The sequence below is a fragment of the Bombus huntii genome, chromosome 18 (genome assembly GCF_024542735.1).
Source record: "Bombus huntii isolate Logan2020A chromosome 18, iyBomHunt1.1, whole genome shotgun sequence".
Classification (NCBI taxonomy): domain Eukaryota; kingdom Metazoa; phylum Arthropoda; class Insecta; order Hymenoptera; family Apidae; genus Bombus; species Bombus huntii.
This window is the reverse complement of record NC_066255.1, coordinates 4504623-4526005: the sequence shown is the minus strand read 5'-3', so window position 1 is coordinate 4526005 and position 21383 is coordinate 4504623. Positions and strand designations below refer to the sequence as shown.

Sequence of the window (21383 nt, the reverse complement as noted above, 5' to 3'; positions counted from 1 at the left end):
ACCGACTATCATAACCTACACCTAGCCCCTCAACATCCTAAAACCAAAACGTATATAAACCGAGACTTCACCCAGCTCGGGCAGTTCTTGTTCCTCTTCCAGTTGCTGTACTCATACAACCCCTATTCTCCGGTTCGGTGTTATTTTGTGTTTATAATAAAGTTTTATAAAGGAAAATAAGTAGTTGGGTTACGACTCAGCCTTCTTACTACCACCCAAGTACCAACTTTACGTGACATTTTGGCGATCCGTGCCAGGATCCATCAACTTCAAGAAAACGAAATTACGCATTTCGGCATACGTGCATCATTGAAGATTGAGGGATCAGCGGACCTCTGCAGATCAGCTCACTTTGCGTGAAAACGACTTCTACGGAAAGCGGACTACGGTCATCACCAAAATTGAAACTGGTCACGAAAAGAAGAATATTCAGGTAAAGAACTGGATTCTTTTAAATATTATCGTACTCGTCGCAATAGCTTCGCTAGTACAGACTCCAACAACAGTACAATAACCACTATGAGCAAAAAATCAGAAGACACATCTTCTGTTAGCCCTATGGCTACTGGTGTGGATCCAAGTATTCGGGCCATACTAGACGCTATGCAGAAGCAGAACGAAATCAAGTTAAGAAAACTGTTAAAGGAGACTATTAAAGCAGCGACTAGTCGGAATTATCAGGGTAGTTTAGTTTCTAATAATTTGAACAAAAGCTTGGAGAAAACAGACGTTACTGTGGGAAATGAAGAAATGGTTTTGAAAGAATTTTCAAAAGAATTGCAGTCTAATGTAGAAAATTCTTATGAAAAGAAAGTATCAATTGACATCGCTTCACAGAATTATATTTTCATTAAAACAGACTTAATGTTTGATGTCAATAGCTCAACAGAATACCAGAAAGAGTCTGTGAAACGAAGGAAAGAAGATATTGCAGTATTGTATAATGATTTGTCACCATCTTCGTCACAAGATACTCAAAATTTACAAGAATGGTTTGACAAGAAAAGTAAAAGTTTAGGAGAAGCAGAAAAAGATCATAACAAGAAGGATAATATTTCAATGAGAAATATTTTGGACGGCGATACAAATAAAGAAAACCAAATTGAAACGAAGGAATTAGAAGCAGTTAGTAAATCAACTGCTGAAAATGATACAAAATCAATAGACAACGTTGAACAAAATATATCATTAGAATCCATACAAAAAGCAAGAGATAATGCTTACAATAATGAACATTTGCTTATAGAAGAAGACCAAATGATGACAGCGAAAAATGCGTGTGACACTACAGAATCAAAAACGTCAGCAGATCTTATGTCGAGAAATTTAGATGCTAATACACAAGAGAAGTCTTTAGAGAATAAAGATGACAAGAATCCATCTCCATCTATGTTAGATAGTAGTAAACGGAGCAGTCGTTATAATGTTGCTGCAAAGCCTGCTACTTCGCCAAAATTTGAAGAAATTGTTTATAATCAAACCAGACAATCAAACACAAATAAAATTTTGCGAAGCGCTTTAAAGACGAAATTAATCGAAGACAAGTCTGAAATAATTAATAAACAAAAGGCATCGGAAAATGTAGAAAATACATTTGCCAAAGAAGAAAAAAGAGGTGTTAAACAAAAATCAATTTCAGATAATGAAAACGAAACAACTGATACTCGTCAACGAAGGGAAGTTCTTTTAACGAACACAGCTAGTGATAGCGATAGGTATAAATCTGTAGAAAATGATAATGCAGTAACGGGTGTAATAGCAACTGATGAAGCGAAACATAGAGGCAGACCTAGGAGATCGGATAAAGTCGAAGTTAAAGAAGATGAAAATACAAGGAAGATCCTACAAAATGAGAAGGGTGGATTAGAAGAACAAAGAAAACTCGAAGAAGATACAAAAGAAGAAACTGCAGAGACAGAAGTCAATTCAAAAGGTATATTAAATAATAAGTGCGATTTACTTGATACCGAAAGAGCTATTGAAATTAATGATACGGTTCAAGATATTAAATTTACTGAAGGTAGAAGCCGCACTCAAAATGATATGGAAGATGTAGTAGAAGATTCACAAGAATTATCTAATAAAAGTAAGTTATCAGAAATAAGGATTGCACTTAACAAAATTGAATATACAAAAACTATTTTACGGAATAAAAAGAATTCATTAGAAAGAGAAAGAGGAGTAAGGAAAAAGAAGAAAATGTACAGACAGAAATTATTTCAAAAAATATATCAGATGATAAATGTGATTTGCTTTAGAAAAAAAAAATATTATCCACAAACTACATTAGGAATTTATCTATTTTAGTGAAGAGAAAGAGAAAGGATAGAGGAGTTGATCAATAGACTGTGGATTTTGAAGCGTTTATGAAAAACTTACAATTTTAATAAAATATTCAATGTAAAGTCTTACAATATTATAAGACTATAATATTATAATATTCAAATAAATAGATGAAAAAAAAACTGAATTTGCATAATTACTCATGGCTTATTGATCAATCATGCGACTCGTTCAGAGGTAACTCGAGTTGTAAAGGCGACAATTTATTAAAAATGGTATATCTGATGTACGATGCATTTGCTCATGTTAAACTATTTAAATAAGTATAAAAATCACGCGAAAAAAAATCTACTGAAAATAATGTTGAACTAGTTAATAATAATAAATCATATAGGGAAACACAAACCTTAAATCAAGATTTTAAGTTCAAAAAAAAAAAAAAAAAAAGAAAAAAAAAAGAAGAAAGAAGTTGATAAAATGACAGCAACATGTAGCAGCAGGCGAGAGAAAATAAGCCAAATTTCTAAAAGAAGAAACGATGCTCAAGAACTCGAAATTTCTCGAGTGGATATGCTAAACAACGAATTTAATGAAGAGTTGAAAGAACGTGAAACGGCAATAGAAGACTTACATCAAATGTTAAAGCATCAATCGGAAATTCATAAAGTTACCTTAAATGAAGCAAGTTTGAAAATAGGAGAACTCTCTGATAAAATAAAATGTTTTAAAGGAAAAGATAGTCAGATACCGAAACGTAATGAATTACTCGAAGAAGAACAGAATAAATGGAGAAGTTTAGAAAAAATGATTACAGAAAAACTTGAAGAAGAAAAATCCCGTTAGGAAACAGCTGAAGACGAAGTGAGAAAGCTTTCCAAATATAACGAGCAACTTCTAAAAGATTATCAAGAAATCCATAAAAAAAAAAAAAAAAAGGTAAAGAATTAAACATGTACCTCAACTGAAAGATAAAATCAATCGACAGGATTTATATGCGAAGAACATAAGAACACAATATATAGAACAGCACAAGATGATCGAAAAATTGAGAGCAAAAGGAAAACGTGTGCATAATAAAGGTAAAGAGAACACATAATGTATCTCCACCAGGGGCATGATCCAAAATTAAATAATAAAATAAAAGGTTTTGTTACTGAAAAGTTAGAGAGATTTCATGACAGCAAAAGCATTGCCTGTGCAGAGTGCAGTGTATCAATGTGCACTAAAAATGCAAGCAACGTGACGATTACTTTTAGAACACCACAAGCACCACGAAAACACAATCAAGACCAAACAAGATCAAGTTCAAAAGTGAAGTTACGTGAGCTTATTACTGCTAACGACCAAAAATTGAATTACGATCCCGAGCATCAACTCGCTGATCTTCAAGTAGAATGTTCCGACAAAGACAGGACGACACAAGAGCTCGAGAAGCACATAGAGGACATGAAGGAGGAAGTGCAAAAATTAGAATTACAACTCGACGAGTTACAAAAAAAAAAAAAAAAAAGAAACACACACGCACGTAAAAAGAGTTCAATCTTTTGGAATACAAATTGAAGAACTAACAATAAAATTAGAAGAAATAACATAAGTCACAAATATGAAGTTGACTTGCTGGAACAAAAAAAAAAAAAAAAAAGGCCAAACTTAATTCATGTGTTAGTAATTCAATGGAGGAACGTGAAGCTGGAGCTAAAGGTGCAAAAGAGATAAAATGTAGTTCTTGAACCACAAGGACAAATAATCTGCCCTTCAATGTGAACTAGACGAACTAAAGGGTGAATATAAAAAAGTGGGTGATTTTGGATATAAATATGAAGAAGAAACTAATAAATTGAAACTGGATTTTGAAAAATAAGAAAAATGATCCTTGTCAATGAAAATAAATTTGAAATATTGCGTAGGGTAGAAATTGAAGGTAAAGTAAAAGATATGAACGAACAAAATAATTTTCTTAGAAAAGAACTGGAAAACGTCCAAAAACTTTCCAAAGATGTTAATAATCGCTTACTCGAGGCGAACCAAGAATTAAAAGATTCACATAGAAAACACACTCTTATTTGAAAATTGAAAAAAAAGAAAAAAAAACATCAGGAAGAATTAGGTGATATAATAAAACTTCATGATGAAGAAAAATATAAACTGATACAGCATTGGTGTTCTGTAGAATGTCAAACTGCCATAAAGGGTTACATTGATGGAAAAGTGCAGTAAATATTTAAATAACAATCCATGACTTCTTAAGTAATTGTAACAATCTTGATGTTTTACTATGGAACAACTAGATGAAGTGCACAGTGACATTAATAAAGTAGAATCATCGATAAAAGTAGATGTATCTTCTTCATTAATATCAGAATCAACGACTGATATTATAAAGAATGTGCATGATATTCTAGAAAATCAAAAAAAAAAAAAAAATAAGTCACAGGAATGTACAGATAATACAATTCAAGATGGTTTAGTAGTAAATAAATGTGATGTAACAGATTTAAATAAAAACAAAAAAAAATTTTTAAAGTAAGGAAAGTAGTGAGACAGAGAGCATAAAGAACGCTGCGATTAATGAAGTAGAACAAGAAATAATAAATAAGGACCCACAAATTGATGATCAATATAAAAAAAAAAAAAAAAAAAATGAGAAATTTCAAGAAGAGCAAGCAGAGAATACAACTGAGATTGGAGATCATTCAAGATATGCAGGTGACACATCTTTAGATAAAGAATCTTTTATAAAGGAAAATAAGTAGTTGGGTTACGACTCAGCCTTCTTACTACCACCCAAGTACCAACTTTACGTGACACTCTCGACCCTTCCATCCCGATAATCCCAATCAAAATTCGAATGAACCACCCAACGGAACGAGCATCGATCCCTATAGAATCTCTTTGAGCATTCTTCACTAAGGAATTGTCGTCTTTTACCCCATTACGTTCTTCCATCACAATCTTCGTAATGGTAAATGAAAAAGTAAAAGTTTTTAAAACGCGATGGCGCTATCACTTTCTAAAAGCGTCGTCTTTACATTTCCGATGGCCACGGGCACATCCGACTGCCAGATATACAATGTATTATAAGAGTATCATAACCATACTTTTCATGAAAAGAGCAATTTTTCTTGATAACTATACTCTGTAACATAGATTGAAGTCGCTGATTTGATCCCTCTGATATCGTTGTCTTATGAGAGTCTCGCCTGGTCTTGATTGGTTCTGTTGACTCTTATCGTTGTGAAAAATCGATTCGTTGTGTACCTTTTTTGTATAGAGAATTATTTTGTGGTAGAATATAATGTTGTAATATTTGTGGTCTTTACTTTACTAATTTTGTCACTGAGCCGCTCTTTGGTTCGTTGAGCGATTCATATTCCGCATATATTCCGTACTTGCTTCGCTTGGTACTTTTATAATTTTCGCAGTTACAATAAAAAATTTAATTCTTAACAGATTAAAGATTTAACCTCTTGCTTTATAGTGTACAATAATTTTTTTTTTGTATAGGTTATGTGATCCATAGTTTGAGTAAGTAGTACATATATATATATATATATATATATATATATATATATATATATATATATATATATATATATATATATGTCGGGTTTACATTAGAATTAGGGTTAGGGGCGTGAAACGAATCTTCGTTTGGGTTACACGTTGTCGTTATGCAATAGAGAAGACATTGACTAGTGCAAATACGATTATTATAGAACCGGACAAGTAACCGCGGTAGTTAGGTGCTCGAGATACTAATGACAATGATCCTAGGTTCAATAACGAATCCGCGGTCAACGGGATGACAACAGAACGTACTCACCAAGTCTAAGTCTGAGAGAATAATCACTGATCGCGAAGGCGTTACTCTTGGATCGATGAGATCGCGGGCGAGAATGCCTTTCCCGTCCCGATGATGCCACACAGGAAAACTATAACGGGGTGTGTCTAAGGATACGAGATCATCGGATTCGTCGAGAAAAGCCTTCGTTCAGAAAGTGTTGCTGCTAATTGGTTAATCTCCATATCGGTGGTTAGAAAAGGATGCTAGCCGCCCTCGAGGGAAAGTTGCTAGTGGGAGACGCCGCTCGTTGAAAAATATGTCTCCCCTATCTTCCCGTAGTTGGGACAAAGACTGTTTGTCTGTTTGAAGGACTTTAGTTAACTAAACCTTAAGATTTATAACGGGCCCTCGAGCTAGCCGAACATGTACTGCGGAGACGCATCGACATCTGGCAATCATCTTACTCGAAGAATAGGGTCTGCACGTGGCGAGCCACGGGACAGAAACCGTTGGAATGTTTACTGTCGCGTGTCGCCACAAATATTTCTTTTAAGGAGAGCTATAGAATTACTTCATACCTTTGTTAGGCAAAGCGTTCATCCCGTGACCGCGGCTACGTTCGGCGACTGACTGTCGCCTCGAGCCCAAGCTCATTATCACAATTCTCGAATAATTACAATCGGGTTGAATAACTACAATTGTTCAATTACAGCTATAGTAGACTCTAGGTTACAATGTTGCGGGGTTATCCAAAATTCCAAAGGCTCCGGTGTTCTTTCATCTCCGACATATATATATATATATATATATATATATATATATATATATATATATATATATACGTGACAAGCTTTCATTTCAATCTATATTTAAGATTAATATTTTATCAGTTTCTGTTCGTAACAACATCGAAGTAGTCAATAAGTTTGAAGAGTATAATTAAGGAAGTTATGAAGCAAGAGGTTAAGAACAAATTCTGAAAGAGGTTATGTACGACTCAGTAGTACTGCTTTACATTACTTTGCGAATTACTTTTCAAGCATAAAAATAGTTTAGCAGCCACTTATAGTTACTTCCTTACCATTACATTCATTAAATTCGTTTGATTTTGTAAACAAAATAACCACGTTGACCAGTCTCTTATTTAAAATAGAATTATTTTGTCATATATCCAACAGTTTACTTTCTCTTCGTAAATATTATTAATAATTTTATCAATTTCGTATACTTCCATCCTTCGTATAAGTGACAATGAATTAGAAGAGTTTCATAGCAATATTGAACAACATACAGTCAACTACAACACCATTAGATACATCCACCATACAGTCAACTACAACACCATTAGATAACAGCAATACAATAGATTATAATTTTCTACGTGTCATTGATTCATCATCATCATTTTCCATTTTTTTAGCATATGTAAAAACCATCCAATTTAAAATGTTTAAATAACAATAGCCTATACAATATAATTTTATGTAAAAAAAATTGATTATACCGTGCTTTAAAACCATGCTTTAAAATCGATATTCGCTGAAACAATACATCGCTCTGCGCTTCCAATTTGTTTTCGCACGAAGAATCAGTCCACTCATTGTTACCGTCACCATCTCTACCGTAATCTATATTACTCGAATAAATTCTATATCTTGATTGGAAAATCACATATTTTAATGAACTTCCTTATTTTTTGTTTTTTATGACTTTAATTGGCAATTTCCATAATGTTCTATAACTTGACAATAGACTGATAATATTTCAGGATATATATACATACATCATGTTTTTGAGGATTCTGTAGTAAAATAATTATAGGAAAAACAAACTATTTAAGAAAAAATTACCACCTTCGAGTAATAAATTATAGAAGGTTACCAATGTAATTTAAAACTTAAAAATAATCTATTACACGTAACAAAGAAAAAGATTTCTTCGCAAACGGTAACTCGAAAATTACAGCCATTGCTGTAGAAACATAGTTTTACAGGGAGAAGAATTTCGCTAGAAACTCTCGACGATGTCACATCAAGCGAAAATTCAATAAAGCGATTACTAACCATACTACCAGCGGCAATCGTGTTACGGCAATTCGTAAATAAGTTAGTCTTCTATTTGCAGAAACGTCTCTGGCAATATCGTCACACTCTTGATTACGTCGGCGCTATCAAATGGTCTTTGGAAGAAAGTTTTTCATTATCTACTTTTGCCCATGGCGTCGTTCCAACAAATGAATTCGAGTTCTGAATCGCTTTGTCTCGTATTACGACTTTATAACGGTGTTTCTTTAAACTTTAAACGATCGTAATAAATGTATTTACGGACGATGACTGATATCTGGTCTGTCTTAAAGTTTCAACTAATTAGTGCCCCGTTACTTTGGACGTTATGAAATGTTGTATAACCAAAGACTTATCTTCTCTTTTGGTAGTTGCATAAGAGAAGACTGAGCCGTTGAAACGCTCGAATAGATTAGCTGATTCGCTTAACGTATTTTTACTTCCGACGAGCTAAACACAAGAGCAGAAAGCACATAAGGAATAATACAGAAACGTCAAACGTATACAGAAATATATTTCGTAAAAGCATTAATACGTAACATGTCTTTATAATTCTATTTATGTATAGTAAAATGGCTTGTATCCATTTTCATGAATTATAACTGACATTTCAAAGCATTCATGTAGATATGTAACTCTCGTTAATTAATAATTTAACAATGCGTCATGAAACGTATCATTTTCGTTTCTTCCTTTGTTTCGTTATACACGGAAACGAATTTGTAAATAAAGATGTATAATCAACGATAACATATGACAGCGAGTATAATAACTGTCAGCAAAGGAAGAGGTCGGTAAAATGATTGTGGTTGATTTCAGTGTATCGGTAAATAAGCTTTGACAGACGTTGCCGGGGGACTCGGTGTCGGTGAAACCGCGTCGATGAAATGATTGTCAGTAATTTAAAGATAACCCAATTTATTGATCTGTTTCCCCTTCATGGCGTTGTACGTCTCTCTATAAAACATATTCTACCTCGGAGGGCTGAAAAATTTAACTTGGTCTCACTGGACTGGACTGTAAGTAAGAAAATTGAAATGCAAAATCCACGTGTGAGCGCAACGGTTTAGATGGAAAGTTCGATAGGACAATTATGTATATTAGCCTGAAAGAAAGCTCGTGGCTTCGCACGCAACACGTAATTTCCCTCGCTGAAATAATCCTATTACAACGATACGATTTAAAATTTTCCTTAACAGACCTCGCAATGTAATTCTTCATCTACAATTTTTTATTCGGCCTAAAACAAGAGACTTTCGAAGCCTTATAGAGTCTCGCGAATCTAAAAGTCAGGTTTCAACGTATTTTCGCGTCTTATTCTATAATACCGAAGACATTAAAGGTGTTAACGATTATTGTCTCACTATGTACGTACATCAAACGAGTACTTACGTAAGAGACGAATGGAAATGGAAACAGCCGAGAATAATTGAAGATAATTTGAATACGTTCCAGGCTATAATACAATTTCTCGTGAACCGTAATTGATTCGCAGAAGGGAATTGCTGCTTCTCACGACTAGCAAAGTGTTTCGCAAAAAAAAAAAAAAAAAAAAGAGAAAAATGGTATCGGAAGGATAGAAAAAAAGCGGTGGCCTACATCAAGCAATCTTCATGCCGATAATGCATTTATTATTCCGTTCGTTCATTTTCTATCGCGTAACAGACACTGGGATAACTGACAGAACGAGCGTATAAATCTTGCATCTCTCAACCTGACTTCTCCCGATGGAAAAATATTTACTGGTCTGAAATCGTGCATCGCTAATTAGTAAAAAAGTAATAAGCAAGAAAGCAATTATACTACCGGATTGGTATTTCTATTTTATTGGAGATTAATTAACCTGAGTAAACGAACAAAAACTTATCGAAAATCAATCGAAATTAAATCACCTTTTCAAACAGGCTATAAATAGCCAATTAATATTTGCAGTAATAAACTTCACTTTCGAATAAAGTATACGCTCTATAAATTGTAAATTGATAATTTCGTTATTATATCATTTTTCTTAGTCAAAACTGAATTCAGTGAAAAAAGCTTTCAATTGAATTACACACTTCATTAGTTTATGAATTATATTCGTTACCATACGTACAAAAGAAGGTTGACTGGTTTAAAAATTCAAAGGGTAGAACCTCCAAGCTCACGATTGGAAACAGATTCAGTTCAATGGTTTAATTTGCCATTTAATTGAATTCTCTGGCAATTTCAGCGAACTGTGGGCTTTAGAAGTGTCCAGCATTCAAAGGCAAGACCTCCTCCATCTTTCTCTTTCTTTCAGTTCCAACCTCAAGTAATTGACCTGTTAATTCGACGCTATATTTACATGCTCGCAAGGCATTCAGACGACTTCATTGCGTTAAATTCGCAATTTAGCAAACACGAATGTCTCAATCAATTTGTAGTTCGAAACAAATAAAAGATAATCAATTTTTCAAAATAACAATCGATATGTTCAATGCATTTGTCGATGCATTTGATCGTTACGTTCATTTAGCATTTTTATAATAAAAGCGTAGAACACATGTACATACACATAATATTCCATGAAATGATTTATACAGAGTCTATTATGAGTCTCGTTTTATCATATTATAAAAGAATGAATTTTTCCCAATAAATGTAACTTCATACAAAATCTCGTTTAAAAAATTCAGTTTTTATTCTCATCAAATTAATTTAATATCGGAATATGTCATTTTAGTCGTTATAAAAATTTTATGTCAAAAAGCGTTCACAGATACATATATAAATAAATGTCCAATCCTATGCATTTATTTAAGCTGAAATCTGAACTTAAATATTTATTAACAATATTCTGACGAATATGTAATGAAAGATAAAAGCAGCTTTATTTTTTTTATAGGATGGCTCATGTTTTTTATTCATTTTATGTTTTTCGTTGTCAGCGCGTAACTACCTATCAGCCTCATGAATGCCAGGTTTTACTACTCAGAAGCGAAGAAGCGAAGAAGCAAATATACGTTACCTTGCATGGAAAAACGTTAGATACATATAAAAGTCATAACGTAGCTATTTACACATGGGGAATATTTATTTTTGTATGAAATATTTTTGCTTCTGAATTCTCATTATAAATGTACGTCCATTTCCTACGTTAATGTACGTCTCTGCTTTGAAAACCTTCATTTAAATATAACGATTAACAAAATATTATTAGAGAAATATTAAAACGAGACGCTAAAAGAACATTTTAATAAAGTACAAATGATTATTTGTTCTTTGTTAAATTGCACTGCTGTAACTCTAATTTTATTAAATTCAAAATGAATCATTTATAAACTGAACCGGAATATAAAATTTTATTCCGCAAAAATCATAAAGTTGAAAGTTAGGAACGAATAACAAATGAATAACCTAGTTTCATTAAAAGGTACGCCAATCCGCGTAATAACTTTGACACTCCAATTATTATAAAATATGTATCCTTAAGGGATTTTTTTGCGCGAATGCAAAATACTTTTCATACGTGCAACTGAATAAATGGGACGTGATTTTCAATATTTCTTTTTGTAGAATTTATAACAAAGTAACTTTTTCACAAATGTTTTCGCTGACATTTTTACTAAGTAAATGTCTTCTTTTGTAATTAATAATTTCAACATTTCTCTGAACTTTCTTCGTTGCGATAAAAAAAATATACAAAGCTTATGACGTGCTTGTTTAAAAATATTTATACGGAACAAGACTTTGAATTTGTCAGACCAATCGTCCTAACGAACGAATAAATTAAACGACTCGTAACAAAAAATTATTCCTGTCCATGTTTCTCTTTGTAAAAGTAATTCAAGGCAAGTTAGATGAATCGCTGTGTACCCTATTCGCGTAGCATGTGCTTTAACGACCAGCGTGCAAGCGTTAACGGTGTGCTTTAGTTTCTCTCTGGTTGTGTTAAGTGTTTAAGTAATGAGCATATACTCACTACGGGTGGTTTGCATGAGATCACCTGGCACCACTTCGGCTTCGAATGATAGCAGATGCAGAGACTGCAAACCGCAGGTCCCGGCACAAGCATAAGACCATGTCGAATGGTTTCTCCTTGAAAGTCAGTACAGTTGTCGTCTATAGCATCTGAAGACGATTCTCAGCTTGAATATCTTTGCCATTCGACGGTCGTACGCGCAGTTACGTTAACCGTTTCAACGCCACTCAGCGTGATCATGCTGTACGCGTAGTGTGGTGAACTGTGTCGCGATGTTTGGTTACGATTGTCAATTCACAACGCGCTCGGTTCCGAACGTAGCTTGTCACTAGTCTATCAGAGTTTCCTCTCGTAATTACTTTTCTTTCAAATAATCGTAAACCAAATAAAGAAAAAACTAATGTATAAATTACCTCTTGAATTGGAAAACCAATTACAGAACGTCACACAAACAAAAGGTAAAGCACGAATATTTGGTAACCTTTTGACTCTTTAGTGTAACGTTTCTGATATAGCTGATGAAGTGAAGCGTGAACGCGTTGAACGGTATGTTTCGACAATCCGATACGGATTTTTAAAACATCCCTGATACTGAAACGGCTAATAGCGTTACGAAAACGATCGTGCCAGGAAATTTTTGTTTGGATCCGCAACGGATCCGCATTGCGGCTGCCACAATGCTTCTACGTAGCATTGATGCTTCATCGATGAAGCACGATTGAAATTGGATATTCGATTTCTTACTGAGGAGAGAGTTTTCATATCGTGTTTACTGTTTCACTTCGCAAGTGTGCTTTACAGTATACGTTAGAACTTGAAATCGAGCTATTTGAGTTAAAGTCGCTTGAAGCTTGAAATGACGTTTAAAGGATATAAGAATAATAGAAGGCTAAAATTCAAAAGTGTATATACGTACATATACATTTCAATAAAAATAGCAGATAATCTCAAGTAAAAAAAGTAGATTCGCGCTAGTAAAATAGTTTCAAAATACTTGTGAAAAGTCAAACGACTTGACTAATTAAAAATGGATGTAAGAGCTTAAAGGACAAAGGCGTATAAGAGTATCAATTAAGTAACAAATTCACAGTGACAAAGAGGTTTCCAGTCGATCGAATTCAAATAAATCGGCTAATTTGAACGAAACTTTAGATGCACGAGAAGCGACACTCGTCCTCAAGGACTACGAAAGTTCTACTGGGATGAATGAAAACTTTTGTCTGACCCGGTGTGTATACACAAGATGCGCGAATCTCGAGTACAGCTTGCATTAATTAAAGTAATTGGTTGGTTTGATCAAATTAATCGGTTTAAGCAAATCACTTTGAGTCCAATTACCGGATGTCATCGATGCTACGTTGAAATGGCGAACACCATCCAAGTAATTGATGTCCTCTGTAATTATTTGTTAATCATGCGCGGAATCAGAACGATTCGACCTCGTTCCAAAGCAAATCGTTACTAGAGTAGAGACGGGAATTAATAATTCGTGTCAATTGTTCGATCGTGTTCACAAATTCAAATGCGGTTGAGTGGCGGAAACCATTTATAACACGTCCCATACAGCGTAGATCGCATACACGTCTTAGGATGTATTTTTGGTACTTATATATACTCTATATATATTCTTACTCTATATATACTGTAATATCGTAGAACGACGAACGATTGTCGGGTGAAGAGGATTTGACGCTGGAGGAGCTGAGGAGTAAGCTCGCACAGATGAATCTGCCTATATCCGGTGCGAGATCTGTGCTGGTTGCCAGGTTGAACAGAGCGTGCAAACCTGGTCGATCTACTCCTAAGGGTTCGAAGCGTGGCGAAGATCAGAGCTAATTGAGTCGTCGAAGAGTAGAGTCGTGAGAATTGATAGAGTTGTTAGAGAGAGAGAGTGTGTGTGTTAGATTCGTTGTGACGAGAGTGATCAAATAACTGTAAAGTTATTTGATATAGATACGAGTATTGCATTTAGTTTCCGTTAAATATCGTTCTCTGTCCAATTTATATTTGTATATTCAATTTAATATTAATAAATTGCAAGTAATCGAAAAAAAATTTCTATCCTTATTTTCCGATATTACAAGTGGGGGCTCAGCCGGGATTGAATAGGACAGAAAACGACACGATTTAACGGAGCTATTTGTGCGGGAGTAGAAAAAGAATAGAATAAAATGGCGAACGTTGAAGATGTCGTGTAAAATTAAGGTAAAAATAAGGAACTTGTTAATTTCCGAAAAGGAGATTAAGTTCTTTTTATTTTTTACTCAATTTATACAATTTTTTCGGTTCGCGATGATACACTTTCGATACTTGGATTAGTTAAGAATTTTTTTATTAGACTGACTGGATGATTTTGAAGGGAGCATTTATATTCTTCCCTTCGTTGGAGTGGGAGAAGGTTTTGTTTATACTTAGCGTAAAATTCGGAGAACGGCTGGAGTGATCGAATGCCACTCAGGCGGCTGAGAACGGGTGCTGACCGGACGGTCATACGCGATAAGGCGTTCGGAATTTCGGTTTGTTATATACAGTTGCTCGAATTTCGTCTGTGACAAAGACCTCGAGAAGCTGAGGACGAAAGAGCTGAGAGCGCGTCTCGCTAGCTTGGGGTTGAAGGTAACGGGAAGAAAACCCGAACTACGCGTGCGGCTACAGGCGGCCCTAGAAGGAGACGATGTATCGTCGGAAGAAGAGAGCTCCGACGAAAGTGAAGGCGAGGACGATAAACAAGGCGCGCGAGAATACAGGAGAGGCACGCGAGCGGTGTATCAGGACCGCGATGAGTATCACCAGAAGGTATGCGTCGGTTCGATGTTGAGTCTTAAAGACGTGGAAGACTCATTAGAGAAATTCAGCGGGGATGATCTGCTGAGTGTAAATCAGTGGGTGAAAGACTTCGAGGAAATGGCAGAAGTGTGTGGTTGGTCAGACGCCCACATGGTGACCTATGCTAAGAAATTACTCGCAGGCTCCGCTCAGGCCTTCGTACGACAAGAGCGATGCGCGAAGTCCTGGGCAAAGCTAAAGAGAGCGTTGAGGAATGAATTTGAAAATGTAGTGAGTGCCCAGCAACATGAGGATGATCTTAAGCAACTGGTTGGATTTAAGAAGCAATTGGAGAAGAAATTAGCTGATGCTTACGAAGAGGTCGAGGAACAACATCAGGTTGTTGGACAATGGAAACGACGCGTGCAAAGTCTGAATGGCGAGATGCACGACTTGAGACTACTGTTGGAAGAACAAACAGCTAGGAATAATCTTCTGGAAAAGAAACAGCGCAAATTTGATTCAGAAACTCAGAATCTAATGAACGATCTGCGGCAAGAGAAAGCGCAACGTAAAAGATTAGCTAGAGAAAAAGAAATCGCGATCGCGGAGTAGTTTACCATAGAACAGAACCTTAGTGACGCAAGATTGGAAATCGAATTGAAGGAAAAAAGATTGCGGACATTGGGCCAAGAGCTTGAGGAGTTAACATTTGGTAGCAAAACGGAGGAGGAAGTAGCACAGCTGAAGAACCAGTTAGAAGATGCAGAATGCGCTAGAGCAGTTGCAGTTAAAGCGAAACAGGCACTGGAGCAAGAACTGAATGAGACGCAGGCTTCGTTGCAGGAAGTACTGCGGCAACGTTCCGAAGCAGAAGATCGTGTTAATGTAGCTAGTCGCAAACGAACTGAGCTACTGTCGCAATTGGAAGAAAATAAAGAAGAGTTAGCAGAAGTTTTGAAGAAGTATCGGGCAGCTGTGCAGCAAGTGTCGGAGGAACGGAGAATAGTGGCAAGACACGTGGTGATTGGTAAAGTGGACCACGAGATGGTGTCCTCGTCGGATTCTTGCGGCCAGCAGGAGGACTTAGCGAACATCACGAGGAGGAAGAATCTGGCTAAACAACAGCAACAGGATGTTGTTGACGATATTTGCAAATTTACTGAGAAGGATAGCGTTGCGGGTGTGAGGGTTGTTTCAAGTTTTCGGATAGACTCGAAGAGAGTCAATGCAAGGCGAACGAAAAGACAAGGGAAGTCGCACGTGCGGAATCCCTCCAATAATATCGATACGAAGATTCGATATACAGAGGATGTGGATGACGAGGACGACGACGGGATTGTCGAGGACACGATGAACGTGAAGACCTTCGAAAAAGAAGAGATCATAGTCTCGGTAGATGGTAAGTTGTTAGCGTCTTCCATGTACGAACCGAGCCTACGAAAATGTCACGACGCTGCCACGACGATCAAAGCCCCTGACAAGAGTGAAACGTGTAAACAAACAACGGAAAGGAAGATAGAGGAAGAGCGAAAGAAGAGCAATAGCATCGAGGACGAACAGGCCGTGGTGTTCCAAGAGGAACGAGATCAGTTGCGTACAGACGCAAAGAGACGGATCGAAGAGATCCAAGCCCGAGACAAGTGGACGTATAACAAGAGACGTAAGAAGGCGACAGCATACAGGACGGGAGATCTAGTGGCGATCGAGAGGATGCAGAAGGGTCCCGGGCTAAAGCTGCATCCGAAGTTTCTTGGACCGTATCGGGTGATAAAAGTCCTGCGAAATGACCGATACATAGTACTACTTCAAACATTGAGATTTGTCATCTTCAAGGTCGATCACACATAGTTTCAGATTGCGGAGTTGCAAGGGTAATTAATTTTGCAATCGGTTTTCCTTTGATATAGATGTGCATACAAATAGCCATTGATTGACAATATACCGAAGCAATTCTATTTTAATTTGAAGTCATCGATCCTTTGATATTTTTGGAAGAATAGTAAAAGTACAGAGAAAACAAGAAAAAATGGCGTTAACTAAAAGATAGCTCCAATGTATCTCATAAATATTATCTATATATCATTTGTAAGATGTAAGTGACCAAGATATCGAATTATACAAAAATTGTATGTAATGATTAATACTTGAACGTTACTTACATTTATGTACATGAAAATTTGATCTTTTATTAACTAAGTTATTGATCGACAAAATGACTTCCTACATAATTCTCCGCCTGAACTGAAATGCATATTTTTTTTTACGCAAGCCTTATGTGTAGCTAGCAACGAGCAAACAGATTAATTACTTTACACACGGTCGTATCTTGTTTGCTGTAGGCGAGTTCTCTCGTCTATTCAACGAAGTACTCAACTTTAAAGCGATAACAGAAGAACATTATTGTATCGATAAAAATCATGCTTTTTTCAAAGAAATATGTAACTCGTATTTTTTTTAAAGCAACCCTCATAATGTCTTAAATAAAATAATCATACATTTTTTTTGTTCAACATTTGTAAAATACGATATTATCAAGATCACCAAGGAGGTAATCTTCAATTCTTAATGAATATAATAAAAAACATAATTAATGATTGTTTGATGGTTTTATTATTATCTCTATAATACAAAAGCACAACATCGTGTCAACAGTTTATATAGTTCGTATGTTTCTGTAGGAATACACAAATAATAGTTCTCTATCACAACGTAATCTAAAGGGAAAACCCTGACTAAATGACAAAAATATCGGTAATAACTGGAACTAATGAATGTTAAAAGCAATCAGTATATTCCATACAAACTTCCATCAACACGATTCGTTCTTCATTCTCTCAACACACTAAGACCGCAATCTTTAAACGCTTATAAAACCATAAGCAATCGTGAAGTTTAGAATTCGCTAACTGGGCGTCTCTCAATCCAGTTTTTGATCTTGGGCAGAAGGAGGACCTTTTTCTCCAGCAGCTTCAGATTCTCGTAATTCTCGATCAGATCAGACTTGTACATAAAGTTCAAATAATCGAGCAGAGCAACGAATGTTAAATCAGCCCAAGAGAGAGTACCATCGTAAAAGTAGCCGTCATTTTCCTTCACTTGCTGGTCCAAACGTTCTAAAATGAACGGCAGCGTCTCTTCAGCAGCCTTGCGTTTTGCAGCTTTGACCTTCTCGTCCTCCTCATAGTGGAAGGCGGCAATTTCTGAAAATTTGTTTTCAGTTAAATACTATTCGCTAATGTTATACTAATTTGAATACAGTGTTGTGCGAAATTTAAATGATACTGAAGATAGAATTACAATCCTTTTTAATCCTTTGTCTTGTATTGTTGACATACGTGTATCGTTCGATTAAATCAAATATTAAATCGGATTTCAACTAATAAATACCTGAACAGATATGTACTATCTGTTATCAAGATTCTCATAAGATTTATGCAAAACAGCACTGGATACTCACTATGACGAATATCATGAATAGTATCAACAGTGGCATCAATATGAATATTTGCCCAGTCAGTCTTTCCAGCTAAGTCATATTGTTTGGCCATGTAACGACAAATAGCTGTAGACTGAGCAACCTTCCTTCTATCAGCTACGAGCATAGGAAGCTGGCCATAAGGAGTCACTAAAAACATACAACTAATAGAATCAAAGATTCTATCGAACAAACAGATTATGATGCTTCTTAAATATCTAGCTTCCTGTTATCTGTTTTGGAAAGATATAATTTAATTTATTGATAATTTATCAGCAAACAAAGGGCATTGTCTCCTTAACAATACCTATTGTTCTCCCACATATCTTATAGAGCAATGGAGAGTAAACAATAATCTCTGTTATACTCTGCATAATTGTGTTCTACTTTATTTAGCTACTTTAGTTAAATTAGGAAAGATGAGATTTAAGAAACAGAATTTCTTTAAATTTTAAGCTTACAGGGCTTTATTTCTGGCCAGACGTCCTTTTTGATACGTTCATCTTCAAATGGAATACTAGCATAGCTGAAGAAGAACGGATTGGTTCTGCCAATGCCGTAACTGGGAAGTAAGTCAATTTATAGAGCGGCATCTTCCTGGAAGTATAATATATACAAAGTAAAAACAAAGAATCATTGATGATAAGAATTATATTATTACAAATTATGAAGTATAAGACAATTTAAGTAAAAAGCATCAACTACTAACTACTCGCATAGCTATTTGTATCTTTATATTTTAATATAGCTTAGATATAAAAAGAATATTATTTTTGGATGTAATAATGTATAAACTTGCGCCAAATATTATAACAAAATATTGCACTTTCTATTTAAGTAGGATAGACATATTACCGGCATTTATCTTTTTTCTATAGCAATGAAATTGTTTATAAAAAAGTTTATAAGAAAACTATCAATTAATGCAAACAACGCATTTCAAAATATTAATTACATTCGCACGATTCGTTATCTCTAGTATTAATTTAACCATATGGTTCTATACACCCAAGACCCTCTAACAGTAATTTAGTACCATTACTAGTCGTATGTACAATGTATGTTTGTATACAACTTTCGTAACTACAAAACATTCAGCATGATTATATATTCTTCCAAACTTAAGAAACATTTTCTAATTGTATATTTAAATTTATCGATCAATTATGAACATGTAATAACATTTATTTCTTTCAACTACTAATTTTTAAATCATCTGCTGTTCGGTTAATTGAAGGATGTCGGCTTTCTGTAGAAGTATTTCATATTTATTATTTAATTATGAATAAGGAAAAAACATACAAAATATAGTTTTTAAACGGTTTATTATTTATAAAGAGAAACTTTGACTCGGGATATATATACTATATATATACTATTTGCTTACAATTTTTTTTTTAAGACTTCAAAGTCGAAACAAGCACAGGAAATTTCCAAGCCGGTTAACAGAAACTTGAATGAGACAAAAATAACCTTTAGATCAATATATGTTCTTCTTCCCCCCTGTTGCTTCCACGTAACTCTTATCCTATTTGTGGAGCTGTGCTGATATGTGAAATTATGACTACATAAAAACATCCGGAAAGACTCATTGAATGATTTTATAGTTTAAGGTTAATAAATTTCCATAAATTAAAGTTGAAAATTTATGAGAACATGTTTTCTGTAACAAAACTTAGTAAAAACAAACTAGTAAGGTTTATAGATTCTTTAGTGATTATGTATGTATTCATAAACTAGTTCGATAAACATCGTTCGATAAAACGTCGAACAACACACAACATTGAAGCGCGAAATTTCAAATTCAAGGAAAGATAAATAACAAATATTGCGAACAAATGATATTAAATTTACAATAATCTCATGTAAGAAAAAATAAAAGGGATAAAAGTAGTACAGAAGATAGAAAAATCTATAAAACTGGTGGCTGGGAAATAGAAAATATATAAATTTATGTTATTAGAGTTTAGTACTTCTGTCGATCAATGTGTTACGACCGTTCGCGGAGAGACGCAGTCGCAGTAGCGAGAGGCGTAAATTCTCGCTACGATTCGGTGAATCGACGCCGCGAAGTAGTCGTTCCCCTGTTTCGGTTAAGATAAGAGGTGGTTAAATGAATATGACACAGTATAGTAAGTTATATTTCACCGTTTATTCCAACAACTTATAACGAAGGCAGTTACGCTGGTGCGTATGTACGAGATTTTTTTTTTTATTTATGTAGTATTGTGGACGAAAGGCCTAAGAAATATCGGGCGAACTATGAACAATGTCGCGAGAGCCGAGGCGTCGTCGGACCCATCAATGTGTCATCGGTCTTTTCAAGTGCATAGTTTCGTGTAAAAGACCTACGTGACCCTGGCCACGAGCGTCTGCAGAACACGTGTGCGGTGGGCCTAGGAAAAAGACAACAGAATGCGGCAACGGCCAGAGTGTGAGTCGAGAAACAGAGTGTGAGTCGAGGAGCCGAGTGCGAGTTGAGCGGAGACAGAGTTTGCGAGTGGCGTTGCCGAGAGAGTGTTGATTGCGTTTTGGTAAAAGTCGAGTCGCTATCTAGTTATTTAGTTGCGCTGTTTTCTGTGCGTTTGGCGTGAATAGTTCAGGTTGAACAACAATCGTCTTTTTCTGTCTGATTAACATCTCTATTGTCCACTCTTTGTAAACACATTATATCACGATATTACATATTTTTGGGGGCTCAGCTGGGATTGGACAAGACAGAAAACGAAACGGTTTAACAGAGCTATTCGAGCTAGTTGTGAATTTACCGGTACGCGGTGCGGTAAAAGACGATATCGTTGACTGTTTAAGTTTGTGTAGTGTGAAAAATGGCAAACGTCGGGGACGAGTGATTGTCGGGTGAAGAGGGTTCGACGCTGGAGGAGCTGAGGAGTAAGCTCGCGCGAATGAACCTCCCTATATCGGGTGCGAGGTCAGTGCTGATTGCAAGGCTGAATCGGGCGTGTAGGGCTGGACAATCGTATCCTAAGGGATCGACGGGCGGTGAAGAGCTAACCGGTCAACTGAGGATGAAGATGACAAGAAAAACGCAAGAGGATACAAGAG

General features: G+C 35.5%; 1 protein-coding gene and 1 pseudogene across 1 annotated transcript; one reads left to right on the top strand and one right to left on the bottom strand.

Annotated features, from left to right (window-relative positions):
- Positions 1-519: 519 nt before the first annotated feature.
- Positions 520-15454, top strand: LOC126875581 (unconventional myosin-XVIIIa-like). Its single transcript, XM_050638532.1, has 7 exons — positions 520-682; positions 1247-1349; positions 3226-3362; positions 3485-3741; positions 4381-4496; positions 4808-4989; positions 15132-15454. The coding sequence occupies exons 1-7, from the start codon at positions 520-522 to the stop codon at positions 15452-15454; spliced, it is 1281 nt and encodes a 426-aa protein (XP_050494489.1).
- Positions 15455-17429: 1975 nt separating this feature from the next.
- LOC126875510 (glutathione S-transferase-like) lies at positions 17430-18914 on the bottom strand (annotated as a pseudogene).
- Positions 18915-21383: the final 2469 nt, after the last annotated feature.